Raw genomic sequence first — 19,494 nt, 5'->3', positions numbered from 1 at the left:
AGTGGTGGCTGCAGACAGGATCTTATCATGTATCTCTGTATACAGGGAGCTCCCCCTAGTGGTGACTGCAGACAGGAGCTTATCATGTATCTCTGTATATAGGGAGCTCCCCCTAGTGGTGGCTGCAGACAGGATCCTATCATTTATCTCTGTATACAGGGAGCTCCCCCTAGTGGTGGCTGCAGACAGGATCTTATCATGTATCTCTGTATACAGGGAGCTCCCTCTAGTGGTGACTGCCGACAGGATCTTATCATGTATCTCTGTATACAGGGAGCTCCCTCTAGTGGTGGCTGCAGACAGGATCTTATCATGTATCTCTGTATACAGGGAGCTCCCCCTAGTGGTGGCTGCAGACAGGATCTTATCATGTATCTCTGTATACAGGGAGCTCCCCCTAGTGGTGACTGCAGACAGGATCTTATCATGTATCTCTGTATACAGGGAGCTCCCCCTAGTGGTGGCTGCGGACAGAATCTTATCATGTATCTGTGTATACAGGGAGCTCCCCCTAGTGGTGGCTGCAGACAGGATCTTATCATGTATCTCTGTATACAGGGAGCTCCCCCTAGTGGTGGCTGCAGACAGGATCTTATCATGTATCTCTGTATACAGGGAGCTCCCCCTAGTGGTGACTGCAGACAGGATCTTATCATGTATCTCTGTATACAGGGAGCTCCCCCTAGTGGTGGCTGCAGACAGGATCCTATCATTTATCTGTGTATACAGGGAGCTCCCTCTAGTGGTGGCTACAGACAGGATCTTATCATGTATCTCTGTATACAGGGAGCTCCCCCTAGTGGTGGCTGCAGACAGGATCTTATCATGTATCTCTGTATACAGGGAGCTCCCTCTAGTGGTGACTGCCGACAGGATCTTATCATGTATCTCTGTATACAGGGAGCTCCCTCTAGTGGTGGCTGCAGACAGGATCTTATCATGTATCTCTGTATACAGGGAGCTCCCCCTAGTGGTGGCTGCAGACAGGATCTTATCATGTATCTCTGTATACAGGGAGCTCCCCCTAGTGGTGACTGCAGACAGGATCTTATCATGTATCTCTGTGTACAGGGAGCTCCCCCTAGTGGTGGCTGCAGACAGGATCTTATCATGTATCTCTGTATACAGGGAGCTCCCCCTAGTGGTGACTGCAGACAGGATCTTATCATGTATCTCTGTATACAGGGAGCTCCCCCTAGTGGTGGCTGCAGACAGGTTCTTATCATGTATCTCTGTATACAGGGAGCTCCCCCTAGTGGTGGCTGCAGGCAGGATCTTATCATGTATCTCTGTATACAGGGAGCTCCCCCTAGTGGTGACTGCAGACAGGATCTTATCATGTATCTCTGTATACAGGGAGCTCCCCCTAGTGGTGACTGCAGACAGGATCTTATCATGTATTTCTGTATACAGGGAGCTCCCCCTAGTGGTGGCTGCAGACAGGATCTTATCATGTATCTCTGTATACAGGGAGCTCCCCCTAGTGGTGGCTGCAGACAGGATCTTATCATGTATCTCTGTATACAGGGAGCTCCCCCTAGTGGTGGCTGCAGACAGGATCTTATCATGTATCTCTGTATACAGGGAGCTCCCCCTAGTGGTGACTGCAGACAGGATCTTATCATGTATTTCTGTATACAGGGAGCTCCCCCTAGTGGTGGCTGCAGACAGGATCTTATCCTGTATCTCTGTATACAGGGAGCTCCCCCTAGTGGTGGCTGCAGACAGAATCTTATCCTGTATCTCTGTATACAGGGAGCTCCCCCTAGTGGTGGCTGCAGACAGAATCTTATCCTGTATCTCTGTATACAGGGAGCTCCCCCTAGTGGTGGCTGCAGACAGGATCTTATCATGTATCTCTGTATACAGGGAGCTCCCCCTAGTGGTGGCTGCAGACAGGATCCTATCATGTATCTCTGTATACAGGGAGCTCCCCTAGTGGTGGCTGCAGACAGGATCTTATCACGTATCTCTGTATACAGGGAGCTCCCCCTAGTGGTGGCTGCAGACAGGATCTTATCATGTATCTCTGTATACAGGGAGCTCCCCCTAGTGGTGGCTGCAGACAGGATCTTATCATGTATCTCTGTATACAGGGAGCTCCCCCTAGTGGTGACTGCAGACAGGATCTTATCATGAACAGTTGTGTGAAAAAGTATTTTCCCCCTTCCTGATTTCCTATTCTTTAGCATGTTTGTCACACCTAAATATTTCAGATCAAACAAATTAAAATATTAGACAAATATAACACAAGTAAACACAAAATGCAATTTGTAAATGAAAACAAATCCAAATCTTCAGGGCCCTGCGTGAAAAAGTGATTGCCCCTTCCCCTTTAAAACATAAAGTAACTTTGGTTTATCACATCTTTGGGAAGCTGAGGTCACATTCCCTAGCCACACCCAGGCCTGATTACTGCCACCCCTAGGGTCAATCAAGAAATCACTTAAATAGGACTTGCCAGACAAAGTGAAGTAGACCAAAAGTTCCTCAAAAGCTAGACATCATGCCGCAATCCAAAGAAATTGTAGGACAAATGAGAAACAAAGTAATTGAGATTTATCAGTCTGGAAAAGGTTATTGTTGTGAATTCCGCTCTTGGGCTCCCTCCGGTGGTTGTAAGTGGCACTTTTGTGAGTTCTGCTCTTGGGCTCCCTCTTGTGGTTTCAAGTGGTATGGCTGCTCCTTGGAGTTAGCTGTCAGCAGCTGCTTCTACTGATTGTCTTTTCTGCTCGGCTATTTATGCCTGGCTCTTTCCTTCCGCCAGTGCCACTTGTAAATGGTTTTTGGTTGGATTCACATCTCTTTGGAGTTCCCTGTTATCCTGACCAGTTCAGCAAAGCTAAGTTTTTGCTTGCGCTTTTCTGTTCACAGTTTGTGGACTTATCCGTTTAGTGCTTTCTATGTTTGTCCAGCTTATCAGTATGAATTAATTCTGTCATGCTGGAAGCTCTGGGAAGCAGATTTACCCTCCACACCTTTAGTCAGGTGTGGATATTTTTTTGTAAACTCTGCGTGGATTTTTGTAGTGTTTTATACTGACCGCACAGTATTCCATCCTGTCCTATCTACTTAGCTAGACTGGCCTCCTGTGCTCATCCTGGTTTCATTCTGTGTATGTCTTTTCCCTCTCCACTCACAGTCATTATTTGTGGGGGGCTAATCTATCCTTTGGGGATTTTCTCTGAGGCAAGATAGTTTTCCTGCTTCTTTCTTTAGGGGTAGTTAGCTCTTAGGCTGTGACGAGATGCCTAGGGAGAGTTAGGAGCATTCCACGGCTACTTCTAGTGTTGTGTTGAGCTTAGGGACTGCGGTCAGTACAGTTACCACTTCCTTCAGAGCTCGTTCCATGTTGCTCCTAGACCACCGTATCATAACAGTACAAGTGGCCAAAAATGAATTAAATGCATCTCAAAAGAAGGAAAAGAAAGTTCTGAACCATTTTTTTTTCTGTGCTCTGGTTTGTCTTTTTTTTTCCTCTTGATATCTGGGTGGTTCAGGATTTGTGCTCTGGCATGGATGTTCAGGGTTTGTTTTCTCGTGTGGATCAACTTGCTGCAAGAGTACAGAGTATCCAGGACTATGTTGTCCAGACTCCGGCTTTAGAGCCCAGAATTCCTACTCCTGATTTGTTTTTTGGGGACAGATCCAAGTTTTTGAACTTTAAAAATAACTGCAGATTGTTTTTTTCTTTGAAACCCCGTTCTTCTGGTGATCCCATTCAGCAAGTAAAAATCATCATATCCTTGCTGCGTGGTGACCCTCAAGACTGGGCTTTTTCTCTTGAAACAGGGGATCCGGCATTATTGAATGTTGATGCATTTTTTCAAGCGCTCGGATTATTGTATGACGAACCTAAAGGTACCGTCACACATAGCGACGCTGCAGCGATACCGACAACGATCCGGATCGCTGCAGCGTCGCTGTTTGGTCGCTGGAGAGCTGTCACACAGACCGCTCTCCAGCGACCAACGATCCCGAGGTCCCCAGTAACCAGGGTAAACATCGGGTAACTAAGCGCAGGGCCGCGCTTAGTAACCCGATGTTTACCCTGGTTACCATCCTAAAAAGTAAAAAAAACAAACGCTACATACTTACCTTCCGCTGTCTGTCCTCGGCGCTCTGCTTCTCTGGTCTGGCTGTGAGCGCCGGGCAGCCAGAAAGCAGAGCGGTGACGTCACCGCTCTGCTTTCCGGCTGACCGACGCTCACAGCCAGAGCAGGAGGAGAGCAGAGCACAGCGCTGGAGGACAGACGGCTGTAGGTAAGTATGTACTGTTTGTTTTTTTACTTTTAGGATGGTAACCAGGGTAAACATCGGGTTACTAAGCGCGGCCCTGCGCTTAGTTACCCGATGTTTACCCTGGTTACCAGTGAAGACATCGCTGAATCGGTGTCACACACGCCGATTCAGCGATGTCTGCGGGGAGTCCAGCGACGAAATAAAGTTCTGGACTTTCTTCCCCGACCAGCGACAGCACAGCAGGGGCCTGATCGCTGCTGCCTGTCACACTGGACGATATCGCTAGCGAGGACGCTGCAACGTCACGGATCGCTAGCGATATCGTCTAGTGTGACAGTACCTTAATTCTGTGGATCATGCAGAAAAAACCCTGTTGGCCTTGTGTCAAGGTCAGGAAGCGGCAGAGTTATACTGCCAGAAATTTAGAAAATGGTCTGTGCTCACTAAATGGAATGAAGAGGCTCTGGCTGCTATTTTCAGAAAAGGTCTTTCTGAAGCCCTTAAAGATGTTATGGTGGGCTTTCCTACGCCTGCCGGTTTGAGCGAATCTATGTCGCTAGCCATTCAGATTGATCGGCATCTGCGCGAGTGCAAAGCTGTGCACCATATGGCAGTATCCTCTGAGCAGAGTCCAGAACCTATGCAATGTGATAGGATTTTGACTAGAACAGAACGGCAGGAATTCAGACGTCAGAATAGGCTGTGTTTTTACTGTGGTGATTATGCTCATGTTATCTCTGATTGCCCTAAGCGTACTAAGAGAGTCGCTAGGTCTGTTAGCATTAGTACTATACAGCCTAAATTTCTCTTATCTGTGACCCTGATTTGCTCATTGTCATCCTTTTCTGTCATGGCATTTGTGGATTTAGGCGCTGCCCTGAACTTAATGGACTTAGAATTCGCCAGGCGCTGTGGTTTTTCCTTGCAGCCTTTGCAGAGCCCTATTCCTTTGAGGGGCATTGACGCTACACCCTTGGCCAAGGATAAACCTCAGTACTGGACGCAGATGACCATGTACATGGCTCCAGCACATCAGGAAGATTGCCGTTTTCTGGTGTTGCGTAACCTGCATGATGTTGTTGTACTGGGATTTCCATGGTTACAGGAACATAATCTGGTGCTGGATTGGAAAACTATGTCTGTGACTAGTTGGGGTTGTCAAGGGGTACATAGTGACGTTCCTTTGATGTCAATTTCCTCTTCCCCCTCTTCTGAGGTCCCTGAGTTTTTGTCAGATTTTCAGGATGTATTTGATGAGCCCAAGTCCAGTTCCCTTCCTCCACATAGGGACTGTGATTGTGCTATTAACTTGATTCCATTTTGTAAGTTCCCTAAGGGGCGACTTTTCAATCTGTCTGTGCCAGAGCATGCCGCCATGCGGAGTTATGTTAAGGAGTCTTTGGAGAAGGGGCATATTCGGCCATCTTCGTCACCATTGGGAGCGGGTTTATTTTTTGTTGCTAAGAAGGATGGCTTCTTAAGACCCTGTATTGATTATCACCTTCTTAATAAGATCACGGTCAAATTCCAATACCCCTTGCCTTTGCTTACTAATTTGTTTGCTCAGATTAAGGGGGCTAGTTGGTTTACTAAGATTGACCTCCGAGGGGCTAATAATCTTGTTCGTATTAAACAAGGTGACGAATGGAAAACTGCATTTAATACGCCCGAAGGCCATTTTGAATACCTTGTGATGCCATTTGGGCTCTCTAATGCTCCATCTGTGTTTCAATCCTTCATGCATGATATTTTCCGCAATTATCTTGATAAATTCATGGTCGTATATTTGGATGATATTTTGATTTTTTCCAATGATTGGGAGTCTCATGTGAAGCAGGTCAGGATGGTGTTCCAGATCCTTCGTGATAATGCTTTGTTTGTTAAGGGGTCTAAGTGCCTATTCAGAGTTCAGAAGGTCTCTTTTTTGGGTTTTATTTTTTCTCCCTCGTCTATAGAAATGGATCCTGTTAAGGTCCAAGCTATTCATGACTGGATTCAACCCACATCTGTGAAGGGTCTTCAAAAATTTTTGGGCTTTGCTAATTTCTATCGCCGTTTCATTGCCAACTTTTCCAGTGTGGTTAAGCCCCTTACTGATTTGACGAAGAAAGGTGCTGATGTGACGAATTGGTCCTCTGAGGCTGTTGAGGCCTTTCAGGAGCTTAAACGCCGTTTTACTTCTGCCCCTGTGTTGCATCAACCGGATGTTTCTCTTCCTTTTCAGGTTGAGGTCGACGCTTCTGAGATTGGGGCAGGGGCCGTTTTGTCTCAGAGGGAATCTGATGGCTCTTTGATGAAACCGTGTGCTTTTTTTTCCAGAAAGTTTTTGCCTGCTGAACGCAATTATGATGTCGGCATTCGGGAGTTGTTGGCTATGAAGTGGGCGTTTGAGGAGTGGTGACATTGGCTTGAGGGAGCTAAACACCGTGTTGTGGTCCTGACCGATCATAAGAATCTGATTTACCTCGAGTCGGCCAAGCGGCTGAACCCTAGACAGGCTCGATGGTCCCTGTTTTTCTCCCGTTTTGATTTTGTGGTCTCGTATCTTCCGGGATCTAAGAATGTTAAGGCTGATGCCCTCTCTAGGAGTTTTTCGCCTGATTCTCCTGGTGTCCTGGAGCCGGTTGGCATTCTTAAGGATGGGGTGATTCTTTCTGCCATCTTCCTGATTTGCGGCGGGTGCTTCAGGAATTTCAGGCTGATAGGCGTGACCGCTGTCCAGTGGGGAAGCTGTTTGTTCCTGATAGATGGACAAGTAAGGTAATTTCTGAGGTTCATTGTTCAGTGTTGGCTGGTCATCCTGGGATTTTTGGTACCAGAGACTTAGTTGCCTCCACTTATCGTCTCTTCTGCTCGGCTATTTAGGCCTGGCTCTTTCTTCAGCCAGTGCCACTTGTAAATGGTACCTGGTTGGATTCACATCTCTTTGGATTTCCCTGTTATCCTGACCAGTTCAGCTAAGCTAAGTTTTTGCTTGCGCTTTTCTGTTCACAGTTATCCGTTCTGTGCTTTCTATGTTTGTCCAGCTTATCAGTATGAATTAACTCTGTGTTGCTGGAAGCTCTGGGAAGCAGATTTACCCTCCACACATTTAGTCAGGTGTGGAGATTTTTGTAATCTCTGCGTGGATTTTTGTAGTGTTTTATACTGACCGCACAGTATTCCATTCTGTCCTATCTATCTAGCTAGACTGGCCTCCTGTGCTCATCCTGGTTTCATTCTGTGTATGTCTTTTCCCTCTCCACTCACAGTCATTATTTGTGGGGGGCTGTTGTGATAGGCAATTCAGTATCACAATGGACATAGCGGTCAGAGCACATACAGTGATCTGACAATAACCCAAAATAATAGAACGAGCTCTGAGACGTGGGAACTCTGCAGACCGCAATCCCTAATCCTCTCCAAACAACACTAGAGGCAGCCGTGGATTGCGCCTAACTCTGCCTATGCAACTCGGCACAGCCTGAGAAACTAACTAGCCTGAAGATAGAAAATAAGCCTACCTTGCCTCAGAGAAATACCCCAAAAGAAAAGGCAGCCCCCCACATATAATGACTGTGAGTTAAGATGAAAAGACAAACGTAGGGATGAAATAGATTCAGCAAAGTGAGGCCCGACTTTCTTAACAGAGCGAGGATAGGAAAGATAACTTTGCGGTCTACACAAAACCCTAAAGAAAACCACGCAAAGGGGGCAAAAAGACCCTCCGTACCGAACTAACGGCACGGAGGTGCACCCTTTGCGTCCCAGAGCTTCCAGCAAAACAATTAGACAAGCTGGACAGAAAAAATAGCAAACAAATAGCAAAGAAGAACTTAGCTATGCAGAGCAGCAGGCCACAGGAATGATCCAGGGAAAAACAAGTCCAACACTGGAACATTGACAGGAAGCATGGATCAAAGCACTAGGTGGAGTTAAGTAGAGAAGCACCTAACGACCTCACCAGATCACCTGAGGGAGGAAACTCAGAAGCCGCAGTACTACTTTCCTCCACAAACGGAAGCTCCCAGAGAGAATCAGCCGAAGTACCACTTGTGACCACAGGAGGGAGCTCTGCCACAGAATTCACAACAGGGGGCTAATCTATCCTTTGGGGATTTTCTCTGAGGCAAGATAGCTTTCCTGCTTCTTTCTTTAGGGGTAGTTAGTTCTTAGGCTGTGACGAGATGCCTAGGGAGAGTTAGGAGCATTCCACGGCTACTTCTAGTGTTGTGTTGAGCTTAGGGACTGCGGTCAGTACAGTTACCACTTCCTTCAGAGCTCGTTCCATGTTGCTCCTAGACCACCGCATCATAACAGGTTATAAAGCCATTTCTAAAGCTTTGGGACTCCAGCGAACCACAGTGAGAGTCATTATCCACAAATGGTGAAAACATGAAGCAGTGATGAACCTATGCAGGAGTGGCCGGCCGACCAAAATTACCCCAAGTGCGCAGCGACAACTCATCCAGGAGGTCAGAAAAGACCCAAAAACAACATCCAAAGAACTGCAGGCCTCACTTGCCTCAGTTAAGATCAGTGTTCATGATCCATAAGAAAGAGACTGGGCAAAAATGGCCTGCGTGACAGAGGTCCAAGACGAAAACCACTGCTGAGCAATAAGAGCATAAAAGCTCAGCTCAGTTTTGCCAGAAAACATCTTGATGATCCCAGACACTTTTGGGAGAATACTCTGTGGACTGCCGAGGCAAAAGTTGAACTTTTTGGAAGGTGTATGTCCCATGACATCTGACGTAGAAGTAACAGCATTCCAGAATAGGAACATAATGCCAACAGTAAAATATGGTGGTGGTAGTGTGATGGTCTGGGGCTGTTTTGCTGCTTCAGGACCTGGAAGACTTGCTGTGGTAAATGGAACCATGATTTCTGCTACCACAAAATCCTGCAGGAGAATGTCCGGCCATCTGTTTGTGACCTACAGCTGCAGCGCACTTGGGTTATGCAGCAGCTAATGATCCAAAACACACCAGCAAGTCCACCCCTGAATGGGTTAAGAAAAACAAAATGAAGACTTTGGAGTGGCCTAGTCACAGTCCTGACCTTAATCCAATTGATTACAGATGGGGGTCCGTATAGATAGATGCACGCACCTTGTTATCCGCCAGGCTCAGGGTCTTCAGGCTCGGCAGAGGAGGAGATAAGAGGGGGCCATACAGGGCGGAGGCGGGGATGGTGATATCCAGGGGTTTCTGCAAGACAAAAAAGAGCAAAGTTTCACAGAAGTAGGTGGCAGATGACTAATGATGCACTGATGAGGATGATGATGACTCACACACTGTCAAGTCCTGGGGATCAGCAGCCAGCTGCACTGAAGATTTTGTGACACTACAACTCCCAGCATTTCCTGACAGGCTGTGACTGTCAGGATACTGAGGTTCTAGTTTTGCATTGGCTGAAATGCTGAAGGTTGCGGACCCCCAGTCTACTGGATACAACTGTAACAACCAATCAGTAGTAAGTATCAGCCCAAGCAATGTGAATGTGAAAGTTTCCATTCTCTGCCAGCAAGCAGAGGTCTGAACAATCGCTGAGAAAATGGATCGGTAAATACATTATGAGGTTAGAGATGACGAAATGATGTAAAACCTCCAGCATTGTACTCACCAGTGCACGGTGCGATGTGGCCAGATATCGGGGGGACGGGAAGACCACCTCTGCAAAGACAAGCAGAAGTCACATAGAAACTTTTCAGGAGTTGCCCTTTAAATTTCAGCTGTTAGGAGCCGTCACCTGTCCGGTCAGGATCCTTCCTGCTGTGTGACACCACGTACTGCACTGTGTGGTCAGCGGCCGTCCTCCGCTCCAAGTCATCTCCTGTCCTCTCCTCCTCCAACACTGCTCCTGGCTCTGCTGCGCTCGCTGCTCCGGACAGCGCTGGGACAGAGGACAGGGCGTTCCCATCCAGATTCAGCAGCCGCAACCTGAAGACCCACAGATTAGAATTATATATATATATATATATATATATATATATATATATATATATATATATATCTGGTTACTACACAGGTCACATGCAGGAGGAGGCTGCACTGAGTTACATCCTGTATTATACTCCAGAGCTGCACTCACTATTCTGCTGGTGCAGTCACTGTGTACATACATTACATTACTGATCCTGAGTTACATCCTGTATTATACCCCAGAGCTGCACTCACTATTCTGCTGGTGCAGTCACTGTGTACATACATTACTGATCCTGAGTTACATCCTGTATGATACACCAGAGCTGCACTCACTATTCTGCTGGTGCAGTCACTGTGTACATACATTACTGATCCTGAGTTACATCCTGTATTATACCCCAGAGCTGCACTCACTATTCTGCTGGTGCAGTCACTGTGTACATACATTACATTACTGATCCTGAGTTACATCCTGTATTATACCCCAGAGCTGCACTCACTATTCTGCTGGTGCAGTCACTGTGTACATACATTACTGATCCTGAGTTACATCCTGTATTATACCCCAGAGCTGCACTCACTATTCTGCTGGTGCAGTCACTGTGTACATACATTACATTACTGATCTTGAGTTACATCCTGTATTATACTCCAGAGCTGCACTCACTATTCAAGGTGGTGCAGTCACTGTGTACATACATTACATTACTGATCCTGAGTTACATCCTGTATTATACCCCAGAGCTGCACTCACTATTCTGCTGGTGCAGTCACTATGTACATACATTACATTACTGATCCGGAGTTACCTCCTGTATTATACCCCAGAGCTGCACTCACTATTCTGCTGGTGCAGTCACTGTGTACATACATTACATTACTGATCCTGAGTTACCTCCTGTATTATACCTCAGAGCTGGACTCACTATTCTGCTGGTGCAGTCACTGTGTACATACATTACTGTTCCTGAGTTACATCCTGTATTATACCCCATAGCTGCACTCACTATTCTGCTGGTACAGTCACTGTGTACATACATTACATTACTGATCCTGAGTTACCTCCTGTATTATACCCCAGAGCTGCACTCACTATTCTGCTGGTGCAGTCACTGTGTACATACATTACATTACTGATCCTGAGTTACATCCTGTGTTATACCCCAGAGCTGCACTCACTATTCTGCTGGTGCAGTCACTGTGTACATACATTACATTACTGATCCGGAGTTACATCCTGTATTATACCCCAGAGCTGCACTCTCTATTCTGCTGGTGCAGTCACTGTGTACATACATTACATTACTGATCCTGAGTTACCCCTTGTAATACACTCCAGAGCTGCACTCCCGGAGTCTCACTCACCCTTGCAGTCCGGCCAGGCTCACAAACACTGCGGGATGGGACAGTAAGTTGTCATCTAACATGAAGACCTCCAGACTCTGGAACATCCGGATTTCGGGATCTTTCCTGTAGATGAATAATGACAGATCCAGTGATTCATGAGGCCCACAGCCCCGCTAGGAAGAGGGTCTGATCAGTGATCGGGGGGGGGGGGTGATCAGTGATTGGGGGTCTGATCAGTGATCGGGGGGGGGGGGGGTGATCAGTGATTGGGAGGCTGATCAGTGATTGGGGGTCTGATCAGTGATTGGGAGGCTGATCAGTGATTGGGAGGCTGATCAGTGATCGGGAGGCTGATCAGTGATCAGGAGTCTGATCAGTGATTCGGGGTCTGATCAGTGATTGGGGGTCTGATCAGTGATTGGGGGTCTGATCAGTGATTGGGGGTCTGATCAGTGATCCGGAGGCTGATCAGTGATCCGGAGGCTGATCAGTGATTGGGAGGCTGATCAGTGATTGGGAGGCTGATCAGTGATCCGGAGGCTGATCAGTGATCCGGAGTCTGATCAGTGATCGGGAGGCTGATCAGTGATTGGGAGGCTGATCAGTGATTGGGAGGCTGATCAGTGATTGGGAGGCTGATCAGTGATTGGGAGGCTGATCAGTGATTGGGGGTCTGATCAGTGATTGGGAGGCTGATCAGTGATTGGGAGGCTGATCAGTGATTGGGAGGCTGATCAGTGATTGGGAGGCTGATCAGTGATCGGGAGGCTGATCAGTGATTGGGAGGCTGATCAGTGATCGGGAGGCTGATCAGTGATTGGGAGGCTGATCAGTGATTGGGAGGCTGATCAGTGATTGGGAGGCTGATCAGTGATTGGGAGGCTGATCAGTGATTGGGGGTCTGATCAGTGATTGGGAGGCTGATCAGTGATTGGGAGGCTGATCAGTGATCGGGAGGCTGATCAGTGATCAGGAGTCTGATCAGTGATTCGGGGTCTGATCAGTGATTGGGGGTCTGATCAGTGATTGGGGGTCTGATCAGTGATTGGGGGTCTGATCAGTGATCCGGAGGCTGATCAGTGATCCGGAGGCTGATCAGTGATTGGGAGGCTGATCAGTGATTGGGAGGCTGATCAGTGATCCGGAGGCTGATCAGTGATCCGGAGTCTGATCAGTGATCGGGAGGCTGATCAGTGATTGGGAGGCTGATCAGTGATTGGGAGGCTGATCAGTGATTGGGAGGCTGATCAGTGATTGGGAGGCTGATCAGTGATTGGGGGTCTGATCAGTGATTGGGAGGCTGATCAGTGATCGGGAGGCTGATCAGTGATTGGGAGGCTGATCAGTGATTGGGAGGCTGATCAGTGATCGGGAGGCTGATCAGTGATCAGGAGTCTGATCAGTGATTCGGGGTCTGATCAGTGATTGGGGGTCTGATCAGTGATTGGGGGTCTGATCAGTGATTGGGAAGCTGATCAGTGATTGGGAGGCTGATCAGTGATTGGGGGTCTGATCAGTGATCCGGAGGCTGATCAGTGATTGGGGGTCTGATCAGTGATTGGGAGGCTGATCAGTGATCCGGAGGCTGATCAGTGATTGGGGGTCTGATCAGTGATTGGGAGGCTGATCAGTGATTGGGGGTCTGATCAGTGATTGGGGGTCTGATCAGTGATTGGGGGTCTGATCAGTGATTGGGGGTCTGATCAGTGATTGGGGGTCTGATCAGTGATTGGGAGGCTGATCAGTGATTGGGAGGCTGATCAGTGATTGGGAGTCTGATCAGTGATTGGGAGGCTGATCAGTGATTGGGGGTCTGATCAGTGATTGGGGGTCTGATCAGTGATTGGGGGTCTGATCAGTGATTGGGGGTCTGATCAGTGATTGGGGGTCTGATCAGTGATTGGGAGGCTGATCAGTGATTGGGGGTCTGATCAGTGATTGGGAGGCTGATCAGTGATTGGGGGTCTGATCAGTGATTGGGAGGCTGATCAGTGATTGGGGGTCTGATCAGTGATCCGGAGGCTGATCAGGGATTGGGAGGCTGATCAGTGATTGGGAGGCTGATCAGTGATTGGGGGTCTGATCAGTGATTGGGGGTCTGATCAGTGATCTGGAGGCTGATCAGTGATTGGGAGGCTGATCGGTGATCAGGAGACTGATCAGTGATCCAGGGAGCACTGACTTACGTGAGGGGAGCGCTGACTTACGTGGGGGGAGCGCTCAGGTCCAGCGGCAGGTGTGTCAGTCTGTTTCCGCTCAGGCAGAGTACTCGGAGGCGGGGGAGTGCCCCCAGCTGCAGGATGTCCCCGGGGAAAAGACTGTTGTAGGAGAGATCCAGGACCTAGGACACAATCACAGACAGATCACTGCGGCCACAACTACACCGGCAGATTATAGCGCGATTCCGGGTCACCCCTAGAAATACCAGATTATCAGGTGATTCTGGATCATACCTAATTATTCCAGATTATCAGGTGATTCTTGATTGTCAAGTGACTCTGAAGGATGACCCCTATAAATTCCAGATTATCAAGTTACATGTGAACATGCATAATTAATCCAGATTATCAGGTGATTCTGGATGATCTGTAAATTTTCTGGATTATCAGGCGATTTTGGATGATGACATTCCACATTATCAGGTGATTCTGGATTATTTGTAAATATTCCAGATTATCAGATGATTCTAGATGATCTGTAAATATTCCAGATTATCAGGTGATTCTGGGTGATCTGTAAATGTTCCGGATTATCAGGTGATTCTGGATGATCTGTAAATATTCTGCATTATCAGGTGATTTTGGATGATCTGTAAATATTCCGTATTATCAGGTGACTCTTCATGAAACACTTTCTTGTGGAAACATTCGGGGTCAGATTACAATAATTTTTCGCACCATATTTCATATCCTGGGAGTGCAGGATTTAATACACAGTAAATGAGCAGAGCTGCAGGGTAAAGCATGGAGGAGGGAAAGTGTCTGGAGCCACAGTCACCGGTCACAGCTAATATGGCAGAGCTGCAGGGTAAAGCATGGAGGAGGGAAAGTGTCTGGAGCCGCAGTCACCGGTCACAGCTAATATGGCAGAGCTGCAGTGTAAAGCATGGAGGAGGGAAAGTGTCTGGAGCCACAGTCACCGGTCACAGCTAATATGGCAGAGCTGCAGTGTAAAGCATGGAGGAGGGAAAGTGTCTGGAGCCACAGTCACCGGTCACAGCTAATATGGCAGAGCTGCAGGGTAAAGCATGGAGGAGGGAAAGTGTCTGGAGCCTCAGTCACCGGTCACAGCTAATATGGCAGAGCTGCAGGGTAAAGCATGGAGGAGGGAAAGTGTCTGGAGCCACAGTCACCGGTCACAGCTAATATGGCAGAGCTGCAGGGTAAAGCATGGAGGAGGGAAAGTGTCTGGAGCCACAGTCACCGGTCACAGCTAATATGGCAGAGCTGCAGGGTAAAGCATGGAGGAGGGAAAGTGTCTGGAGCCTCAGTCACCGGTCACAGCTAATATGGCAGAGCTGCAGGGTAAAGCATGGAGGAGGGAAAGTGTCTGGAGCCACAGTCACCGGTCACAGCTAATATGGCAGAGCTGCAGGGTAAAGCATGGAGGAGGGAAAGTGTCTGGAGCCACAGTCACCGGTCACAGCTAATATGGCAGAGCTGCAGGGTAAAGCATGGAGGAGGGAAAGTGTCTGGAGCCACAGTCACCGGTCACAGCTAATATGGCAGAGCTGCAGGGTAAAGCATGGAGGAGGGAAAGTGTCTGGAGCCTCAGTCACCGGTCACAGCTAATATGGCAGAGCTGCAGGGTAAAGCATGGAGGAGGGAAAGTGTCTGGAGCCACAGTCACCGGTCACAGCTAATATGGCAGAGCTGCAGGGTAAAGCATGGAGGAGGGAAAGTGTCTGGAGCCACAGTCACCGGTCACAGCTAATATGGCAGAGCTGCAGGGTAAAGCATGGAGGAGGGAAAGTGTCTGGAGCCTCAGTCACCGGTAACAGCTAATATGGCAGAGCAGCAGGGTAAAGCATGGAGGAAGGAAAGTGTCTGGAGCCACAGTCACCGGTCACAGCTAATATGGCAGAGCTGCAGTGTAAAGCATGGAGGAGGGAAAGTGTCTGGAGCCTCAGTCACCGGTAACAGCTAATATGGCAGAGCAGCAGGGTAAAGCATGGAGGAGGGAAAGTGTCTGGAGCCTCAGTCACTGGTCACAGCTAATATGGCAGAGCTGCAGGGTAAAGCATGGAGGAGGGAAAGTGTCTGGAGCCGCAGTCACCGGTCACAGCTAATATGGCAGAGCTGCAGGGTAAAGCATGGAGGAGGGAAAGTGTCTGGAGCCACAGTCACCGGTCACAGCTAATATGGCAGAGCTGCAGGGTAAAGCATGGAGGAGGGAAAGTGTCTGGAGCCGCAGTCACCGGTCACAGCTAATATGGCAGAGCTGCAGTGTAAAGCATGGAGGAGGGAAAGTGTCTGGAGCCACAGTCACCGGTCACAGCTAATATGGCAGAGCAGCAGTGTAAAGCATGGAGGAGGAAAAGTGTCTGGAGCCACAGTCACCGGTCACAGCTAATATGGCAGAGCTGCAGTGTAAAGCATGGAGGAGGGAAAGTGTCTGGAGCCACAGTCACCGGTCACAGCTAATATGGCAGAGCTGCAGGGTAAAGCATGGAGGAGGGAAAGTGTCTGGAGCCTCAGTCACCGGTCACAGCTAATATGGCAGAGCTGCAGGGTAAAGCATGGAGGAGGGAAAGTGTCTGGAGCCACAGTCACCAGTCACAGCTAATATGGCAGAGCTGCAGGGTAAAGCATGGAGGAGGGAAAGTGTCTGGAGCCTCAGTCACCGGTAACAGCTAATATGGCAGAGCAGCAGGGTAAAGCATGGAGGAGGGAAAGTGTCTGGAGCCTCAGTCACTGGTCACAGCTAATATGGCAGAGCTGCAGTGTAAAGCATGGAGGAAGGAAAGTGTCTGGAGCCACAGTCACCGGTCACAGCTAATATGGCAGAGCTGCAGTGTAAAGCATGGAGGAGGGAAAGTGTCTGGAGCCGCAGTCACCGGTAACAGCTAATATGGAAGAGCTGCAGGGTAAAGCATGGAGGAGGGAAAGTGTCTGGAGCCTCAGTCACCGGTAACAGCTAATATGGCAGAGCAGCAGGGTAAAGCATGGAGGAGGGAAAGTGTCTGGAGCCTCAGTCACTGGTCACAGCTAATATGGCAGAGCTGCAGGGTAAAGCATGGAGGAGGGAAAGTGCCAGGAGCCGCAGTCACCGGTCACAGCTAATATGGCAGAGCTGCAGGGTAAAGCATGGAGGAGGGAAAGTGTCTGGAGCCACAGTCACTGGTCACAGCTAATATGGCAGAGCTGCAGGGTAAAGCATGGAGGAGGGAAAGTGTCTGGAGCCGAAGTCACCGGTCACAGCTAGTATGGCAGAGCTGCAGGGTAAAGCATGGAGGAGGGCAAGTGTCTGGAGCCGAAGTCACCGGTCACAGCTAATATGGCAGAGCTGCAGGGTAAAGCATGGAGGAGGGAAAGTGTCTGGAGCCGCAGTCACCGGTCACAGCTAATATGGCAGAGCTGCAGGGTAAAGCATGGAGGAGGGAAAGTGTCTGGAGCCACAGTCACTGGTCACAGCTAATATGGCAGAGCTGCAGGGTAAAGCATGGAGGAGGGAAAGTGCCTGGAGCCGTCGTCATAGCTAATATGGCAGAGCAGCAGGGTAAAGCATGGAGGAGGGAAAGTGTCTGGAGCCGCAGTCATAGCTAATATGGCAGAGCTGCAGGGTAAAGCATGGAGGAGGGAAAGTGCCTGGAGCCGCAGTCATAGCTAATATGGCAGAGCTGCAGGGTAAAGCATGGAGGAGGGAAAGTGTCTGGAGCCGCAGTCACCGGTCACAGCTAATATGGCAGAGCTGCAGGGTAAAGCATGGAGGAGGGAAAGTGTCTGGAGCCTCAGTCACTGGTCACAGCTAATATGGCAGAGCTGCAGGGTAAAGCATGTAGGAGGGAAAGTGTCTGGAGCCGCAGTCACCGGTCACAGCTAATATGGCAGAGCTGCAGGGTAAAGCATGGAGGAGGGAAAGTGCCTGGAGCCGCAGTCACCGGTCACAGCTAATATGGCAGAGCTGCAGGGTAAAGCATGGAGGAGGGAAAGTGTCTGGAGCCTCAGTCACCGGTCACAGCTAATATGGCAGAGCTGCAGGGTAAAGCATGGAGGAGGGAAAGTGCCTGGAGCCGCAGTCACCGGTCACAGCTAATATGGCAGAGCTGCAGGGTAAAGCATGGAGGAGGGAAAGTGTCTGGAGCCTCAGTCACCGATCACAGCTAATATGGCAGAGCTGCAGGGTAAAGCATGGAGGAGGGAAAGTGTCTGGAGCCTCAGTCACCGGTCACAGCTAATATGGCAGAGCTGCAGTGCAAAGCATGGAGGAGGGAAAGTGTCTGGAGCTGCAGTCACCGGTCACAGCTAATATGGCAGAGCTGCAGGGTAAAGCATGGAGGAGGGAAAGTGTCTGGAGCCTCAGTCACCGGTCACAGCTAATATGGCAGAGCTGCAGTGTAAAGCATGGAGGAGGGAAAGTGTCTGGAGCCGCAGTCACCGGTCACAGCTAATATGGCAGAGCTGCAGGGTAAAGCATGGAGGAGGGAAAGTGTCTGGAGCCTCAGTCACTGGTCACAGCTAATATGGCAGAGCTGCAGGGTAAAGCATGGAGGAGGGAAAGTGTCTGGAGCCACAGTCACTGGTCACAGCTAATATGGCAGATCTGCAGGGTAAAGCATGGAGGAGGGAAAGTGCCTGGAGCCGCAGTCACCGGTCACAGCTAATCTGGCAGAGCTGCAGGGTAAAGCATGGAGGAGGGAAAGTGTCTGGAGCCGCAGTCACCGGTCACAGCTAATATGGCAGAGCTGCAGGGTAAAGCATGGAGGAGGGAAAGTGTCTGGAGCCGCAGTCACCGGTCACAGCTAATATGGCAGAGCTGCAGGGTAAAGCATGGAGGAGGGAAAGTGCCTGGAGCCGCAGTCACCGGTCACAGCTAATATGGCAGAGCTGCAGTGTAAAGCATGGAGGAGGGAAAGTGTCTGGAGCTGCAGTCACCGGTCACAGCTAATATGGCAGAGCTGCAGTGTAAAGCATGGTGGAGGGAAAGTGTCTGGAGCCAAAGTCACCGGTCACAGCTAATATGGCAGAGCTGCAGGGTAAAGCATGGAGGAGGGAAAGTGTCTGGAGCTGCAGTCACCGGTCACAGCTAATATGGCAGAGCTACAGTGTAAAGCATGGAGGAGGGAAAGTGTCTGGAGTTGCAGTCACCGGTCACAGCTAATATGGCAGAGCTGCAGTGTAAAGCATGGAGGAGGGAAAGTGTCTGGAGTTGCAGTCACCGGTCACAGCTAATATGGCAGAGCTGCAGTGTAAAGCATGGAGGAGGGAATGTGTCTGGAGCCGCAGTCACCGGTCACAACTAATATGGCAGAGCTGCAGTGTAAAGCATGGAGGAGGGAAAGTGTCTGGAGTTGCAGTCACCGGTCACAGCTAATATGGCAGAGCTGCAGGGTAAAGCATGGAGGAGGGAAAGTGTCTGGAGCCGCAGTCACCGGTCACAGCTAATATGGCAGAGCTGCAGTGTAAAGCATGGTGGAGGGAAAGTGTCTGGAGCCACAGTCACCGGTCACAGCTAATATGGCAGAGCTGCAGGGTAAAGCATGGAGGAGGGAAAGTGTCTGGAGCCGCAGTCACTGGTCACAGCTAATATGGCAGAGCTGCAGGGTAAAGCATGGAGGAGGGAAAGTGTCTGGAGCCGCAGTCACTGGTCACAGCTAATATGGCAGAGCTGCAGGGTAAAGCATGGAGGAGGGAAAGTGTCTGGAGCCACAGTCACCGGTCACAGCTAATATGGCAGAGCTGCAGGGTAAAGCATGGAAGAGGGAAAGTGTCTGGAGCCGCAGTCACCGGTCACAGCTAATATGGCAGAGCTGCAGGGTAAAGCATGGAGGAGGGAAAGT

General features: G+C 49.3%; 1 protein-coding gene across 1 annotated transcript in view; it reads right to left on the bottom strand.

Annotated features, from left to right (window-relative positions):
* The window catches only part of XRRA1 (X-ray radiation resistance associated 1), a 62,998-nt gene that overhangs the window by 24,925 nt on the left and 18,579 nt on the right, over positions 1-19,494 (bottom strand). The window contains exons 7-11 of the mRNA XM_069759461.1: positions 13,703-13,836; positions 11,514-11,618; positions 9,973-10,163; positions 9,847-9,896; positions 9,333-9,431 (exon numbers count right to left, since the gene is read on the bottom strand). Of these exons, the coding sequence (XP_069615562.1) occupies positions 9,333-9,431; positions 9,847-9,896; positions 9,973-10,163; positions 11,514-11,618; positions 13,703-13,836 (579 nt within the window). The remainder of the gene's footprint in view (positions 1-9,332; positions 9,432-9,846; positions 9,897-9,972; positions 10,164-11,513; positions 11,619-13,702; positions 13,837-19,494) is intronic.

Source organism: Ranitomeya imitator, chromosome 3 (genome assembly GCF_032444005.1).
Source record: "Ranitomeya imitator isolate aRanImi1 chromosome 3, aRanImi1.pri, whole genome shotgun sequence".
Lineage (NCBI taxonomy): Eukaryota > Metazoa > Chordata > Amphibia > Anura > Dendrobatidae > Ranitomeya > Ranitomeya imitator.
The sequence above is the reverse complement of the archived record's forward strand: the minus strand, read 5'-3'. Positions and strand labels throughout refer to the sequence as shown.